Source organism: Amia ocellicauda, chromosome 3, assembly GCF_036373705.1.
Source record: "Amia ocellicauda isolate fAmiCal2 chromosome 3, fAmiCal2.hap1, whole genome shotgun sequence".
In the NCBI taxonomy this organism is placed as follows: domain Eukaryota; kingdom Metazoa; phylum Chordata; class Actinopteri; order Amiiformes; family Amiidae; genus Amia; species Amia ocellicauda.
The window spans coordinates 21,077,702-21,091,338 of NC_089852.1; the positions used below are offsets into that span (position 1 = coordinate 21,077,702).

At 45.7% G+C, this 13,637-nt stretch overlaps 2 protein-coding genes across 3 annotated transcripts; both read right to left on the reverse strand.

The window, feature by feature from the left end:
• Window positions 1–1,551: 1,551 nt before the first annotated feature.
• On the reverse strand, window positions 1,552–8,875 carry LOC136740452 (ankyrin repeat domain-containing protein 26). Of its 2 annotated transcripts, XM_066698439.1 has the most exons (8): window positions 6,664–8,875; window positions 5,909–5,993; window positions 5,572–5,617; window positions 4,978–5,070; window positions 4,215–4,552; window positions 3,459–3,704; window positions 3,170–3,276; window positions 1,552–2,627 (listed from the first exon to the last, which is right to left on the reverse strand). In XM_066698439.1, exons 1-8 carry the CDS (start codon window positions 6,846–6,848, stop codon window positions 2,492–2,494), a joined length of 1,236 nt encoding a protein of 411 aa, XP_066554536.1. In that variant the 5' UTR covers window positions 6,849–8,875; the 3' UTR covers window positions 1,552–2,491. The 2 variants fall into 2 exon arrangements, with proteins under 2 accessions (XP_066554536.1, XP_066554537.1); XM_066698440.1 differs by lacking the exon at window positions 4,978–5,070.
• A 148-nt stretch (window positions 8,876–9,023) lies between these two features.
• On the reverse strand, window positions 9,024–13,384 carry LOC136740479 (migration and invasion enhancer 1). The gene is made up of 4 exons (XM_066698441.1): window positions 13,270–13,384; window positions 11,932–12,029; window positions 11,115–11,191; window positions 9,024–10,302 (listed from the first exon to the last, which is right to left on the reverse strand). Exons 1-4 carry the CDS (start codon window positions 13,296–13,298, stop codon window positions 10,219–10,221), a joined length of 288 nt encoding a protein of 95 aa, XP_066554538.1. The 5' UTR covers window positions 13,299–13,384; the 3' UTR covers window positions 9,024–10,218.
• Window positions 13,385–13,637: the final 253 nt, after the last annotated feature.

Sequence of the window (13,637 nt, forward strand, 5' to 3'; positions counted from 1 at the left end):
GTTCCCAAGTAATTCAGTAAAGAAGAAAAACTAGAGGATCACTCTCATCAGTAGCAGCACTGGCCCGTAGTCCACAGTTCCGATTGTTTTCAACCTCCTGATCCAAACTAATAAAACCGGTCTCCTGCGTTGCTGGGGTAATCCAAGTATTTCATTACTTCGCTGGTAACCGATAAAATTCAGTGCACATTATTTCACTCCATAACAGAAAGCTAAACAAAAGAAACAGGATATTATCTGTCACCGCTATTCAAAGCTGGCGCCAAACATTTGTGTCTTCCCTCTTTCGTCTTCTCTCTCATGGAAAAAATCCTCCCCATTTCATTGGAAGCCTGCACGCTAAAGTGCCCAATGCAAAACTGCCTCTATAGGCTACACAGACCCCCTTCTATCCGTGATTTATTTTCTCAGCTTTATCCACCCCCAGTATTTCAATGTGACAATATCACAATATGATGCAGCAGGCTGTCTGCAAGTCAAATTTGCATTCGTATTTTTGTTCACTCCGTAGATCCCAGGTTTATGACAGAGCCGTCACAAGCAGCATGATGATTTTTTGTCATCCACACACATAGGAAAGGAATTCAGTGTATAAGGCATCCTCACATGTAACAGAAAAGAGGTGGTTTATTTATTGACATGCTCCTGTAGACCTTGTTTTGTTGGGGAAACCAATAGCAAGTTAAAGATCAGGAGAAGTAAACCTACTGTAAAGTGCAATCCAGAATACTGGTGTTAAAACCTCAGTAATCATATAATTGACTTGGACATAGGCATGTATTCAGTCACAATCACTTTCACGAATATAGCTCTATTGTAAATTTAAGCTGATGATGTATATTTTACAGGTATGTGATACCATCCTGATGCATGGCAAGGAGCGGTTCTCCTTCACCCAGCACCTCATCAGCACAGCATGGAGAGTTGTTCCCAGAACACAGTGTGAAGTTCCCTGACACAGCGCTTGAAACAACAGTGGAGGCGTACCCTACGCTGAACAAGGCCAAGCTCAAAACAGAACTGTCCCTCATCTCTGAGAACAGGGAGTTCAAGGCTAGCAGTGGTGCAGCGCCTCTGTGCCAGTTTTTCATGGAGAACAACCTTCAGAGTACTTTCTCAGAGACTGTCAGTCTTCTCAAGATCCTTATCACCACACCCTTGACACCAGCAGTATCAGAGAGGTGCTGCTCTACTTTGAAGAGGATCAAGACCTTCCTGAGAAACACCATGACACAGGATCGCCTTAATGCTCTGGCTATGCTTTCCATGGAGAAGAAACTTGTCAGGGACATTCCTGACTTCAATAAGAAAGTCCATCGAGAAGTTTGCCACTCAGAAGGAGAGAAGTTGAAGACTCATCTGTTCAGTCTCAGTTTTTTGAACCCATAGTGCCTCCGGTGTGCCATGGACATACGATGCACAACTGTCTATGGAAATGTCCTGCATGGCATGACCAGTATCTGACTCACTCTGCATCTCTTTCACACACACACACTCGTACAGAGGGAAACGGTGTCATACCAATAAACAATGCAATGACAGTATTTTCAACGTATTAATGTTTTAATGGAGAGGGACGGACAGACGCACAGACAGACAGATGAGCAGGGAGGGAGAGACAGACAGTGGGACAGACAGAAGCACAGAGAGACAGACACAGTGAGTGTTGACGTGTAGCTGTGCATTGTGGTGTTGTTTCGTTCAGCGCAGTACCAGGCACCGTCTGTGAGACTCGTATCTCTCTTTCTCCTTGCAGTATGGGGGGTGCAATCCCCAGGGGCAGTACGCTGTTCCAGGAGCTTACCAGACCCCCACTGGGTAGGTAACTGCAGTGTCCAGTCAGTCAGACCGTTAACTCTCACGTGTGCAGACTACGGGTCCAGCCGTTAACTCTCACGTGTGCAGACTACAGGTCCCGCCGTCATACCAGTAAACAATGCAACGGCAGTATTTTGAACATATTAATGTTTTCAAGGAGAGGGACGGAGGGATGCACAGACAGATGGATGAGCAGGGAGGGAGAGACAGACGCACAGAGAAACAGACACGGGCAGGGAGGGAGGGACAGACACAGTGAGTGTTGACGTCGTGCTGTGCATTGTGGTGTAGTTTCGGGCAGCGCAGTACCAGGCACCGTCTGTGAGACTCATATCTTATGATCTCTCTTTCTCCTTGCAGTATGGGGGGGGATATCCCCAGGGGCAGTACGCTGTTCCAGGAGCTTACCAGACCCCCACTGGGCAGGTAACTGTAGTGTCCAGTCAGTCAGTCAGTGTTAACGTGCTGTAGTGTCAGTCAGTGTTAATGTGTTGTAGTGTCCAGTCAGTCAGTCAGTCAGTGTTAATGTGTTGTAATGTCCAGTCAGTCAGTCAGTCAGTCAGTGTTAATGTGCTGTAGTGTCCAGTCAGTCATTGTTAATGTACTGTAGTGTCCAGTCAGTCAGTCAGACACTACAGCACATTAACACTGACAGGAACTGGGCTTCACCACCTTACGTTGGCCGCCAAGGTTTTGCCAAATAGCCTGAGCTTTTCGGCTTAGTTCTCTGTGCGGCGCTGCGGCTCGGCTGAGCTCCCACTCCACGTCTCGGACCCCCTGCTCGGAGCTGTCCCAAGAGGTGCCTGACTCTAATGGCAGAGAAGCAGTTCAAAGATTGGAGAGAGAGAGAGAGAGAGAGAGAGAGAGAGAGGGGAATTGAAGTCAACAACTGGCCAAGGGCTGGACTAAAACCCATTCTGAGCCTTTACACACAGTTATGTGGGAGAGAAATAGGTGTGGCTCTCTGTAACTCAGTAAAGAAAAAGAATTCCAAAGCACCCACGAGAAAAGGAAAATCCGTGGACAAACAAAATGTGGGGAAAGAGAGAGATGCTTCATGTGGCTTCAGATATATTCACCCTGCTCTCAAAGACAGAACACACAGGCAGATCTGTTCTGTTTAGGGGGATCACACCCATATATAACAAGAACAGTGTGGAATCGAACCAGAGACTAAATGTATGAGAAACAAGAACAGCACACATGAGCAAGTAAAGGACAACACTGCAGAGTAATACAGCAGGATCAAAGCATCCACATGGATTGTGAAAGGTAACAAAGTGGATCGAGGGACAGGTCACAGACTCACCGCTGCAGAGGCGTCTGCTTCTGTGATAGCAGAGTGACATACCTGCCTGTGCGGCCCTCTGTCTCCTGGACCTCACGTTGCTTCAGAGAGGACCTCAGGTTGTGGACACAGCGCTTGCTCTGCAGGTACAGCTCCTCGGTTTCCTGCAGCTGAGAACCCATAACACGGAAGTGGAACCATGATGAAGAATGGAGAGACACAGGAAACCAGGATACAAGTCATCAATGTCAAAGCAAAAGTATGTGCATAGAAACCAAAGTATCACCCAGTTGCTCTGTTTTCATACTCAAGCCCTGGACTCTTGGCCCAGTTTTTTAACAGCTACGCCTACCTTTTGTCTCGTCCAGTTCAGTCCTCTCTCCAAGCACCGCTTGTCCTCCTCCAGGTGTTTTATGGAGAGCGCGCTGTCCTCAAGAGCTGCGTCGCTCAGGGCCAGTTTCTGCAGCGTATGGACCAGATCACACTGCACTTGCGTCACCACATGCTCACTGTCCACGTCCATGATCTCCAGCAGCTCCACGTTCTCCACGCTCACGGCCTTGTCTTTGAGCTCCTGCTGCAGCCCCCTCACAGCAGCCTGAGAACCACATGGTCAGCCATTAACTCTCACGTGTACAGACTACGGGTCCAGACACTGCTGTTAAAGACAGTCCAGACGCTGCCACCGAGGAGAGGAGACTAGCAAGGGTCTTCCAACACAACCACAGCAGACAAGCAGAGCAGTCACAAGAGCTCCTGCACTGCCGCACAGCCACACCAAACTGGGCAAGGACTCAAGCCATAGATTAGATATTGGCACTGCTGGTAAGCTGCTTTTGGGGGGCCCTTAAGCGGGACTTGATTTGGGGGCCCCCTCACTGTAACCCACTGGGCACAACATCAAACTAACCCAGGCCTAAGCCTGCCATCCTGTAAACGTTTCTATGAGCACACACATGTACAAACAAACAGTACATATCAAGACTAAAGGGGTGGACTTGGACTGTCCAGTTAAAGTAATGAGAGAGAAAAGCCCAATCCCTTTGACCAAGGGCTGCTACTGTCTGTCGGAGATGAGGCAAAAAGTCAGGACCTCGTGGCTGCCAACCTCTGTCTCTGCCGTCTTGCTCTCCAGCTTTGAGATCTGCTCCCGGAGCTCCATGTTCTCGCCCATGAGCTCCTCCATCATCTCAAAGCTCTCTCTTCTCTCCCTCTTCAGCTGGGCCTGCGCGGCTCTCGCGGCCTCCTCCTGGACCAGGACCTGGCTCTCGGCCTTGGCTAGCTGCTGTTGCAGGAGCAGGTTCTCCCTCTTGGCCTGGGCCAGCTTCCCCCGAGTTCTCTCCTGCCGGACCAAGGCCTTGCTCAGCCGCTGCGTCTCCGCCTGCAGCTCGGCCACCTGCTCTTCCAGCTGTGCGCAGTGCAGGTCTCTCTCCAGCTGCGTCTCATCTGACCGGACACCAACAGAGCAGGAATCAGCAACGCACACACAACACCCATGCACACAGCGCAACATTACGTGGGAAAGTACAGCAAGTACACAAGGAAGGACAGCAAAACAAAGCTGTGTATGTGTGACATGAGATCAGTGGCAGGTGCAGAGGCGAGGCCGGGGCGTGGCTGTGGCCCTGTGATGTCACACAATGATTGACAGCTCACTGACTGAGAGCAGCGCTGAGGCCTTCAGTGCCAGGCTCTCCAAACGCCTCTCGCACAGTTGTGTCACTCACTCACCCTGGCTTGGCCAGTTGGATTAGTGTGGACGCAACCCAGATATCCAGATGTCTGCACAAGGCTTATTTATTACATTTATGATCCCAAATGACTACAGTAGACATTTCTCATATTCAGACAGGCGCGTTGCTTTAGCTCACTTCTCTCCAACGATTCTCGTGAACTGGTGACATTTTCCTCAGATTTCTGGGAGCTGAAGACGGACGTGTCGCTGTCTGAATCCCAGCAGGCCACTGAAACATGAGCACAAAGGAACCGCAGTTACATATATCTGAAGAGCAAACGAACAAACACACACTGTGCCTCAGCACCTACGACTGAAGTCACACCAGAGCCACTGCGATGTGTGACAGAAGTCACGGATGTGGAGGCCACTGTCAAGTGTGTATAGACCCAGCTATAGTGCATTATCACATTCTTCTTCACTGTTTTATGTCATACACTAATCTGGATAGTGAGCTGGATAATCTCTTGCTCGTTTCCTCGTTTATCTGTCCTGTTCGACTCTCCCTCATGCTGTGGCCCAGCACAGACAGCAGAGATGTTTCCAGGCAGCGAGGCAGTCTCTGCTAATGGAAACGCACAATGCAGGCCTGAACTCTGACAGCTTACAATCCCAGTGTAATGTCCCACCTATTGGGCTCAGCCTACACTGGAGTCAGTGCCTTTACCAGCCAAGAGAATCGGGACACCACCGTTACTGTTTTCACTCCCTCCCCAGGTCAGCACCGTACCTGCGCCATGAACTCCGCCGTCCTCCTCCTCAGATGAACTGTCTTCCTGTTGGACAAGAGAGCCAGTGTTTACTGTGAGTACAGTCACTGATGATGATGATGATGATGATGATGGGATGTTTAAACTGTGCCTTTCCATGTGAATGGATATGGACGGCGATCCTGATGGGCTTGTCTTTACTGACACCCTGAACGGCAGGACTTCTCTACAGCTTGTTTAAACAAAGTCATACTATGCGGTTAATATGCGCCAACATGTCAGGACTAAAGCCTTGTTTGCACATTGATCACTAGACACTGGGGCCAGAGGACAGAGCGCTCGGCTGGGACGCGTTACCTTTACGAAGACTTCGACTGGGGTGAAGGTCACTTCGGGATCATTCTGGAAGTAAAGTGCGGCCAGCTGCACTGGAGGGGGAGTTCTGGAGACAAAAGACACGATCATTACGAAACCTGTTTGCCTGTCTGTGTTGTCCCTGCGGCCTGAGAAAGGCAGGCGCCAAACCGGCCAATCACATCGCACGCTTCCACTGAAGGTATTTCGGCTGAGTAGAGCAATATTCAACTCCTGCGAGACGCACTGTGCCTTCACATGTCAAACAGACCGAGTACACGGGGTCTCCCTTTGGCTCGTACACTCACTATCACCTTCTGAATAATGCCAGTCCATTACCAAGACTATACAGGCTAATGACTGGCCTCAGCTCAGACTGCAAACAAACCACATCTGATATGAAACCCTTAAAGATTTCACCTGACAGTCAGCATTTAGAATAGTCTGCTGCAGCTGCCCGTGTTGCTACTGCAAAGCCCCTGCGTTTCCTCTGGCACCAAATTAATGATAATAATAATAATAATAATAATAATAATAATAATATAGAGAGGTGTTAATGTATAGTGCAACTGAAAACACTAGTCTATATCTAAACCCTTCTCAATTCATAACAGATCACAGACACACCAATGGCCCACACAGAACTCCCTAAAGAAAACAGTGGACAGTGAAAGAATCACTTTATTAAAATAATAATAATAATAATATTAATATTATTATTATTATTATTATTATTATTATTATTATTAATGTCTTACCGCTTTTCGTTGTCCAGCTCATTTACCTCACGCTTCTTGGACAGAGCTTTCAGCTTTGGAAAAAATACCCTAGACTTGTGCAGCTTCCTCTGATCTGTCTCTCTCGGGTCAGCATATCCAGCCGGGGTCCGGGGGACAGCCGAAACCCGATTCTTGCGCTTCAGGAAACTGCGTATCTTCTCCATTGCAAAGTCTTTGGTGCCGTATTACTTCTGTGCGGGAGCGGTACTCTCACCTTCCACCAACACTTCCGTCGAGTTGTGACACGTCCTGTGAGCTGCTCTAGTGAACCGGCTGCCTATGACGTCACAGTGGCAGTTGACTCGGCAGCCGGACACGTGTCATCATCGAGCTGAAAACACAGCGACCCGAGTCACATGACATCACACCCGATTAGCAGTTTGTCTCAATCCGGTGTGCAATGGCTCGGATCAATAGTAGCCCGGGAGAGGCGGCCGCCTCAGTCGCCCCATCAGGACTGCCCCGCCCCCGAGTCCGTCGCCCCAGGAGCAGCGTCTCCACACGGGGTGTCACTTCGTCATCCCGGTCGACACCTCGCCGGAGTCCCGTCACTTCCTCACCGCCCCAGTGGCCACGGCGCTGACCCCGCAGGGGCTCTGTACTGACGTCACTCATACCCGTCTCCACTGGCCCTGTTCAGGGCGCCTCCGTGTGGCCGCGCTGTAACTGCGCACCTCAGCTGCCCGCCTGTGTCTGCACTCGCTGTCGTGGGTCCAGCTGCCCTAGGAAGCGACTGTGAGACACGGAAGGTCAAAACGCATCTGGGACGCTCGGCACTCTGGGATTTAGTGTTTAAAACTGGAGGCTCAAATACCGTCAACATTAAAGAGCAATACACTTTGCACTGAAACGTATTTACGATATCTTAGTCTTATACCAGATATTGAAAAGTAGAAACCGGGACACATTGAACAAATATGTAGAAAACAAAAGACATCACTTACAAATATGATTGTTAGAAAATTAAGTGTTCATGTTGACGTATCTTTTCCCGTTTCCTCTAGTTGCTTTGGTTTCCCAGCGCATCGTCAATAACCGTGTTACTTCTCCCTGTACCATGATCCGATGAACATCGACAATAGAGCTTCATTTAAGTGTCCTAGATACTGTCCCTTATTATTGCTCTGTGGGAGAATGAACTGCGTTGCATTATTAAATACAGTGTGCGTGTGTTTAAATCTGTAGCCACTACATATCTATACCATGACACCTACAGCATGACACATACAGTCACAGCCTATGTATGTAGTTTCTAAAGAAAAACTCATACATGTGTATATAAATACGGCTACGACACTCTGTGATCCATAACATACTCGAACAGTTTCTCCACAAATTCAGTGTTAGCATGTTTTCTCTGTATACCTCCAGCTTGATCAATGTGCAAAATAAAAGAGTCCCACATCAACAACATCCGCTTTTATTGACAATGAGATTCCTTTATATGCGCTTTCATGCGCTTGATCATGTCACCTGTGGGACATTGATACTTAATCAGCTTGGTTTTATTGATTGTTTTTGGCTTTATATTTATTACGCGTATTTGTTTTATATACACATATCTAACACGTTTGTTTGATTTTCTTTATTTTTGACACGTGATTTTGTGATCTATACACTTATGACTTTTTGGTTCAGCACGAGTTTATTAATTGATTGATTTCACTGATTACCTTGTTAATAGGCTAGGCCATAAACCACAGCTTGCCGGTGGTTTCAGTGCATTTCAAATGAATAAACTGTAGGCTATCTATGCCAATGGTAGCAGAGTTTGAGAACAAACGTAATCCTAAAATATTCTGATCTTAGTCAAAATATAAAAACTGCATAACAATAACTAGCCTACAACAAAATGAGGCTACCTCTGTATTGTGTGTTGGCTCTGTGCCGCCTGGAAAAGTCATTTCACAAACTTGTCCATTGATGCCTGGATCATGGGTTTTATCCAAAACCAAGTTCACTTTTTACTAACTTGCATGAGATTATTCTAGCTATCAAATTAAGACTAATCTATGTTTAGACTTTATTTAGTAGTGGCGACCGCTTATTGCGATCACATCCATCAGTTTATTTATTTTTCTCCATATGTTGAAATGTATGAAAAGACCCAAAATGAACATTATAAGCGAATTATTTAAACCAGCATTTGTATAGGAACGATTCTGTCCCAAGCGTTTTGATCCATATAGGCGGTTGATCCATATAACTGTGATCGCTATGAGCATTGTCCACTATATTATGAAGAGACACTAGTCAGTCTGATACTTTCAGAAACAGAAATTCCTATGTATGTTTTATCAAGCTGTTTTGCTCCTAATAAACAGAACAGACACTGCATATTTATGAATAAATCAGGAAACATATATTAGTACACTTACACATCTTATTCAGTCCACTTGGGTCAGACATTTACACTGAAGTCATAATCATGCAGTTACAAAACAGTGTCTGTACTCCACTTATTCTTTCCTATCCTCAACTCCAAATCTACTTGTATTCACTGCCAGGGCTGAGGGACCTAGACCTAGGGAGAGGGTTGGAGTTCACCACTCATAACAAACTCACTGAGCAGTGTTTCAGTGTCCCCAGGCTGGGAGTGGGTTGAGAAAGAGTCCCCCTCCACACACCTCTGACCTCTCCAAGTGCTGTCCTCTTGATGTGGGGGTCAGGGCCGGCTAGCTCAAACCTTAACCTTCACATTTCAGTTAAAGTAATCATAAAGGACCTGACCCCCCTCAAAAGATGCAGACCAGGGAGAGGCAGTGAAACCTCCAGCACAAGCAACAATGTATTTATCAACACAATGACCTGAGGAAACAATCAAACAGACAACACCTAAGCCTCACTACAGCACTGCATGGTAGATGCAATGTCCTCACTCTGGTTTCCTGGCCATTCTTCTCTATCTTCTGTTCAAATGTATCCTCTAGCTGGCTGGTTATTGCCATTATGCAGCTTCAGAGGTGCATGAGAATAGCCAAGATCATGAACTCACCACACAGTTGCTGCTTTCTCTATAGTTGCAGATACTGAATGTTAAAGTTGAAAAATAGTCCAATCACTTTATATCTAATTTAAAATGGCTCTCTGTTTTTAATCCATTTTCAGATTTCTAACTGGTGGGTTTACAGTGACGCTGCAGTGCTTGTCCATCAGGGCTGATTACAGAGACACTGAACTGTAAGCTGTATATCACTTTTGCGAAGGTAAAATTCAGTGCCAATTATGTAGTTGTGAACCAATCCTAAAAGTACATTTTGTTGTAATGCATCAAATTACCATTGCAATAAACCTTTTGATGAAAAAGACTGTGCATCAATCTTTCAACTGAAAACTATTTAAATCTAATCAAATTATTTTTGCCTTTTGAACAAGTTTTCTTTGCAGTGTGCATGAGACTCTGCATCTTTCTGTCATTCTTTCCCCCCCAATTCTGTCCAAGTGCTGGTGCTGTGGATGCTTGGAGGTGCTCAGAGGTACTTCTGTTCTTCATGAGGAGGGAGGTGGGGCTGACACCTGACACTGCTGCCCAGGTTACAGGATGACACAGGGGGGACGGCTGTTGGTGATCTTTTCTACCATCTCCCCGTCATGGGCTTTCTGAACGGCATTCATGATCTGTGAAAACAGGGACACCAGTCACAAACAGTTGGGCTACAACACAGTATAGAATCGACCCCCCTCTAAGCCCAGGATGGAGGAGCTCCATTGAAAAACCCAGGTTAATGCATTGGATACTTTTTTGTTTATCCTTACTGGCACAGACAATAAGGTTAAACTGGATTTAATACATATCATAAATGTACCCCAAAAATGCTCCTCAAACTTTTTTCACACCATTAAGAAGGACAGTCACTGCACTTCTGAGTTAGTTATAATTTACCACACACTGGTCTAATTTAACCCCAACAATTTTGGCATCGATACATTGACAGTGAGTGGATACAGAGTTTCAAATTGAGTGCATGTTCTGTATCGAGAAATTAGTTTGGGGCTGCTGCCAAGGTCAGTGCTGCTACTCAGGAGCTAAACTACATTGACCGAGAAGGAATGCAAACTTTAAGATAAATGGGTCTAGTCACTAGTTCAAGGACTATCGAAATCTAATTGCAACTGGTTCTAAGAAACTAACAAGGAGAACTTGTCAGAAACTGTGTTAGCAGCTGCAAATATGTGGGCTACAAGTGTGTGTGTGTGTGTGTGTGAGGGAGAGCCACTGTACATCTCCCAAGACTAGATTATACCTCTTATTGCATCTACATTAAATAGTTTTTATATTTTCTATGAGAATACATGCATCCATACAAGGACAGAATTCAGCTGACTGACTACAAAACAACAGGTGAACAGGGGTTGAGAGGGCTGTACTTATAAAGCCTTCTTAGTTAGCATAGTATAAACAAACTCCAAACATGAACGACAGTACTTACGTCATCCTCATAAGGAAAGCCACTGGTTTCCAGCTTGGAGAACACCAGCTGTCCATTGATCTCAATTTCAAAGCTGCCTGCAAACAAAATAGGCAGCGATTACTAAGACTGAACAGATACACTGTGGACACAGCAAGGACATGACAGGTAATGGTCACTTTTCTACTTGGGTAATTATTTCTCATATCATAATATTGTATTCAGGTTGTGCTTGTGTAAAGCTTTTGAGGGAACCTGCGAACACATCTGTCTGAAGAAGAATCAAATGCTTGCTACCCCTGATTTCATACACGCTTTACTCTTTACCATTATACCAAAGATATTTCAACACTGCTGCACTATATTAAAAGATATATTTACATCTGTTCATGACTAAACATTTATGTAGAACGGCCCACATCATCCAGGCGAGCTCCAGCACTGTTCGCCTAAGAGTAGTCTCTGAGATGAGTAATTCATGAGCAAAAAAGCCCAACTTTCGCCAGGATTAAGCCAGAGGAAATAACCCGGGCTCGCACAGTACCAGTCTCAACTTTGTGTACTCCCTAACAGAGCTTAGAAACTTCCCATTTAAATGTAACACAAATCAGATCCTACATGTCCAAGGATTACTGCTCATTAAAGGTTTACACTTTGACTTTCATTAGTACAGCCTGGTACTCTTATTTAACCACCTGGGGTCAATTTCCACAGAGGTCTATTTCCCCGACCGAGATCATTAAAATCTGTCAGCATGACACCACTACGACTTTAACTCCCTTTGCTTCGGGGCAATGTTGAACAGATATCAAAAACAATGAGACACACAACAGCATACCTGCTCTGCCAACGAAGCCGGACACCTCCGCATCAGTGAACTCCGCAGACACCACCTGCGCCAGCTCCTGATAGCGGGGCTCATAGCCTCATGAGCCACTGAGAAGGGGGGGAAGAGAGAGACACATGAGTTTTCACCAAAAAGCAGTATGAAACAGAGCACAAAAACAGTTACATTTCAAGTTTTGATAGTCACCCACTTGCCCAACAGACCCCATACAAAGCCTATAGCTAACACATATGAGTTACGTGTCTATTAGAATAAATACTGTGTCAGCATAGGAGAGTTCAGTTTTCATTTATCTATCTTGCACCATAGATTTATTATTTTTATTCTTAGCAGACACCCTCAACCAGGGCAACTTACTGTAGTCGCATAATATACACTTTTCACAAACAAACCCTAATTAACACTAAATACAGTGCAATAGTTGCGTCATTTTACCATGTTATTGCTAACCAATCCAGCACAACAGGATGGCTCCAGTGAGGTAAAATCCCCGTGTGTCACTTCCCCACGCCAGCCACCATGGAGGACACTGCTTACTTTCCTGCTGAGCTATCAGTATCAACCTAGATACATATTTCATATTTTGTTATGTGTTGATCGTATTGATAGCGGTTTATCGTTTTGATGCAACTTCTTTCAACTAGTCTACATATTTCATAAGATGGTATCATTTGTGCCGGGAGTTGGGTATGGACGAGCAATACAATTCTGGATTTAAATTGGCCATGGCCGAGTCATCTGTGTAATAAAACAGCGGATTACGAAAGACCGACGCCGCCATGTTGGCTCTAAATGGTGGTAGAAGCAAAGGAGCCACAATGGCGATCTATAACAAAACACGCCGTATTCACCATGTCACTGTACAAAAATCAGGTTGAAAAGAGGTATAACCACTGGAAGTCAATGAAATTAACCTCGTATATAAATAAAGGAAAGTGGAAAACGGAGCAGAGCTGAACTTGGCATTGTTCATGTGGCTGCAGGAGCTAGTAGCACTTGCACTGTATATACCCCAAAATAAATACGGGTAAATACTAACTGTACGAGTCATTAAACAGAAGTGGTGTTATTGTAGCTGAAAGGTGCAGAACCTAAAATCTGCGCTACAAGATCGCGACCACAACATCGATCACATGAGATTTGAAAGCATTTCCCAAAAGCATTACTTGTCGCTTCCGCATATGTGATGATGGGGCGCATTTCTCCATTGTCCTTCAGAGTCGTGCTGTTCTTGTATATAAATAATACTTCTTTATACATTATTGAATTTAGCAGGTTCCCTCACTTCCCCCCGACACCTCACCAGAGAAGAGAGGCATTGCTCCTTACCAGTATTCAACCCGCACTTGCACGCCCATGCTCGTCTCTTCTCTCTGCCGTGCAAACCCGCTGTCTCGGTGAGGAAACACACGCAGGCTGACTGCTCACCTCGCTAGCGCCAACTACCGGTAGACACGGCACAGCACACGCCGATGTAGGACTTTCTATGTGAGTGCAAGCCTCCTGTTCTGACGCCCGAATTCACAGAAATAAATCAAATATATCCCTAATCAAGAAAGGTCTCCTAATAATGAAAACCCCTTTTTATAGACTATTTCATAATCGTGGGACTAAAAATGTAAAACGAAACAGTTTCTGTGTTGTAGTCTTAATACATAGATAAGCGAGGTTATTCACATGCCAGTCTCCCCCGACCT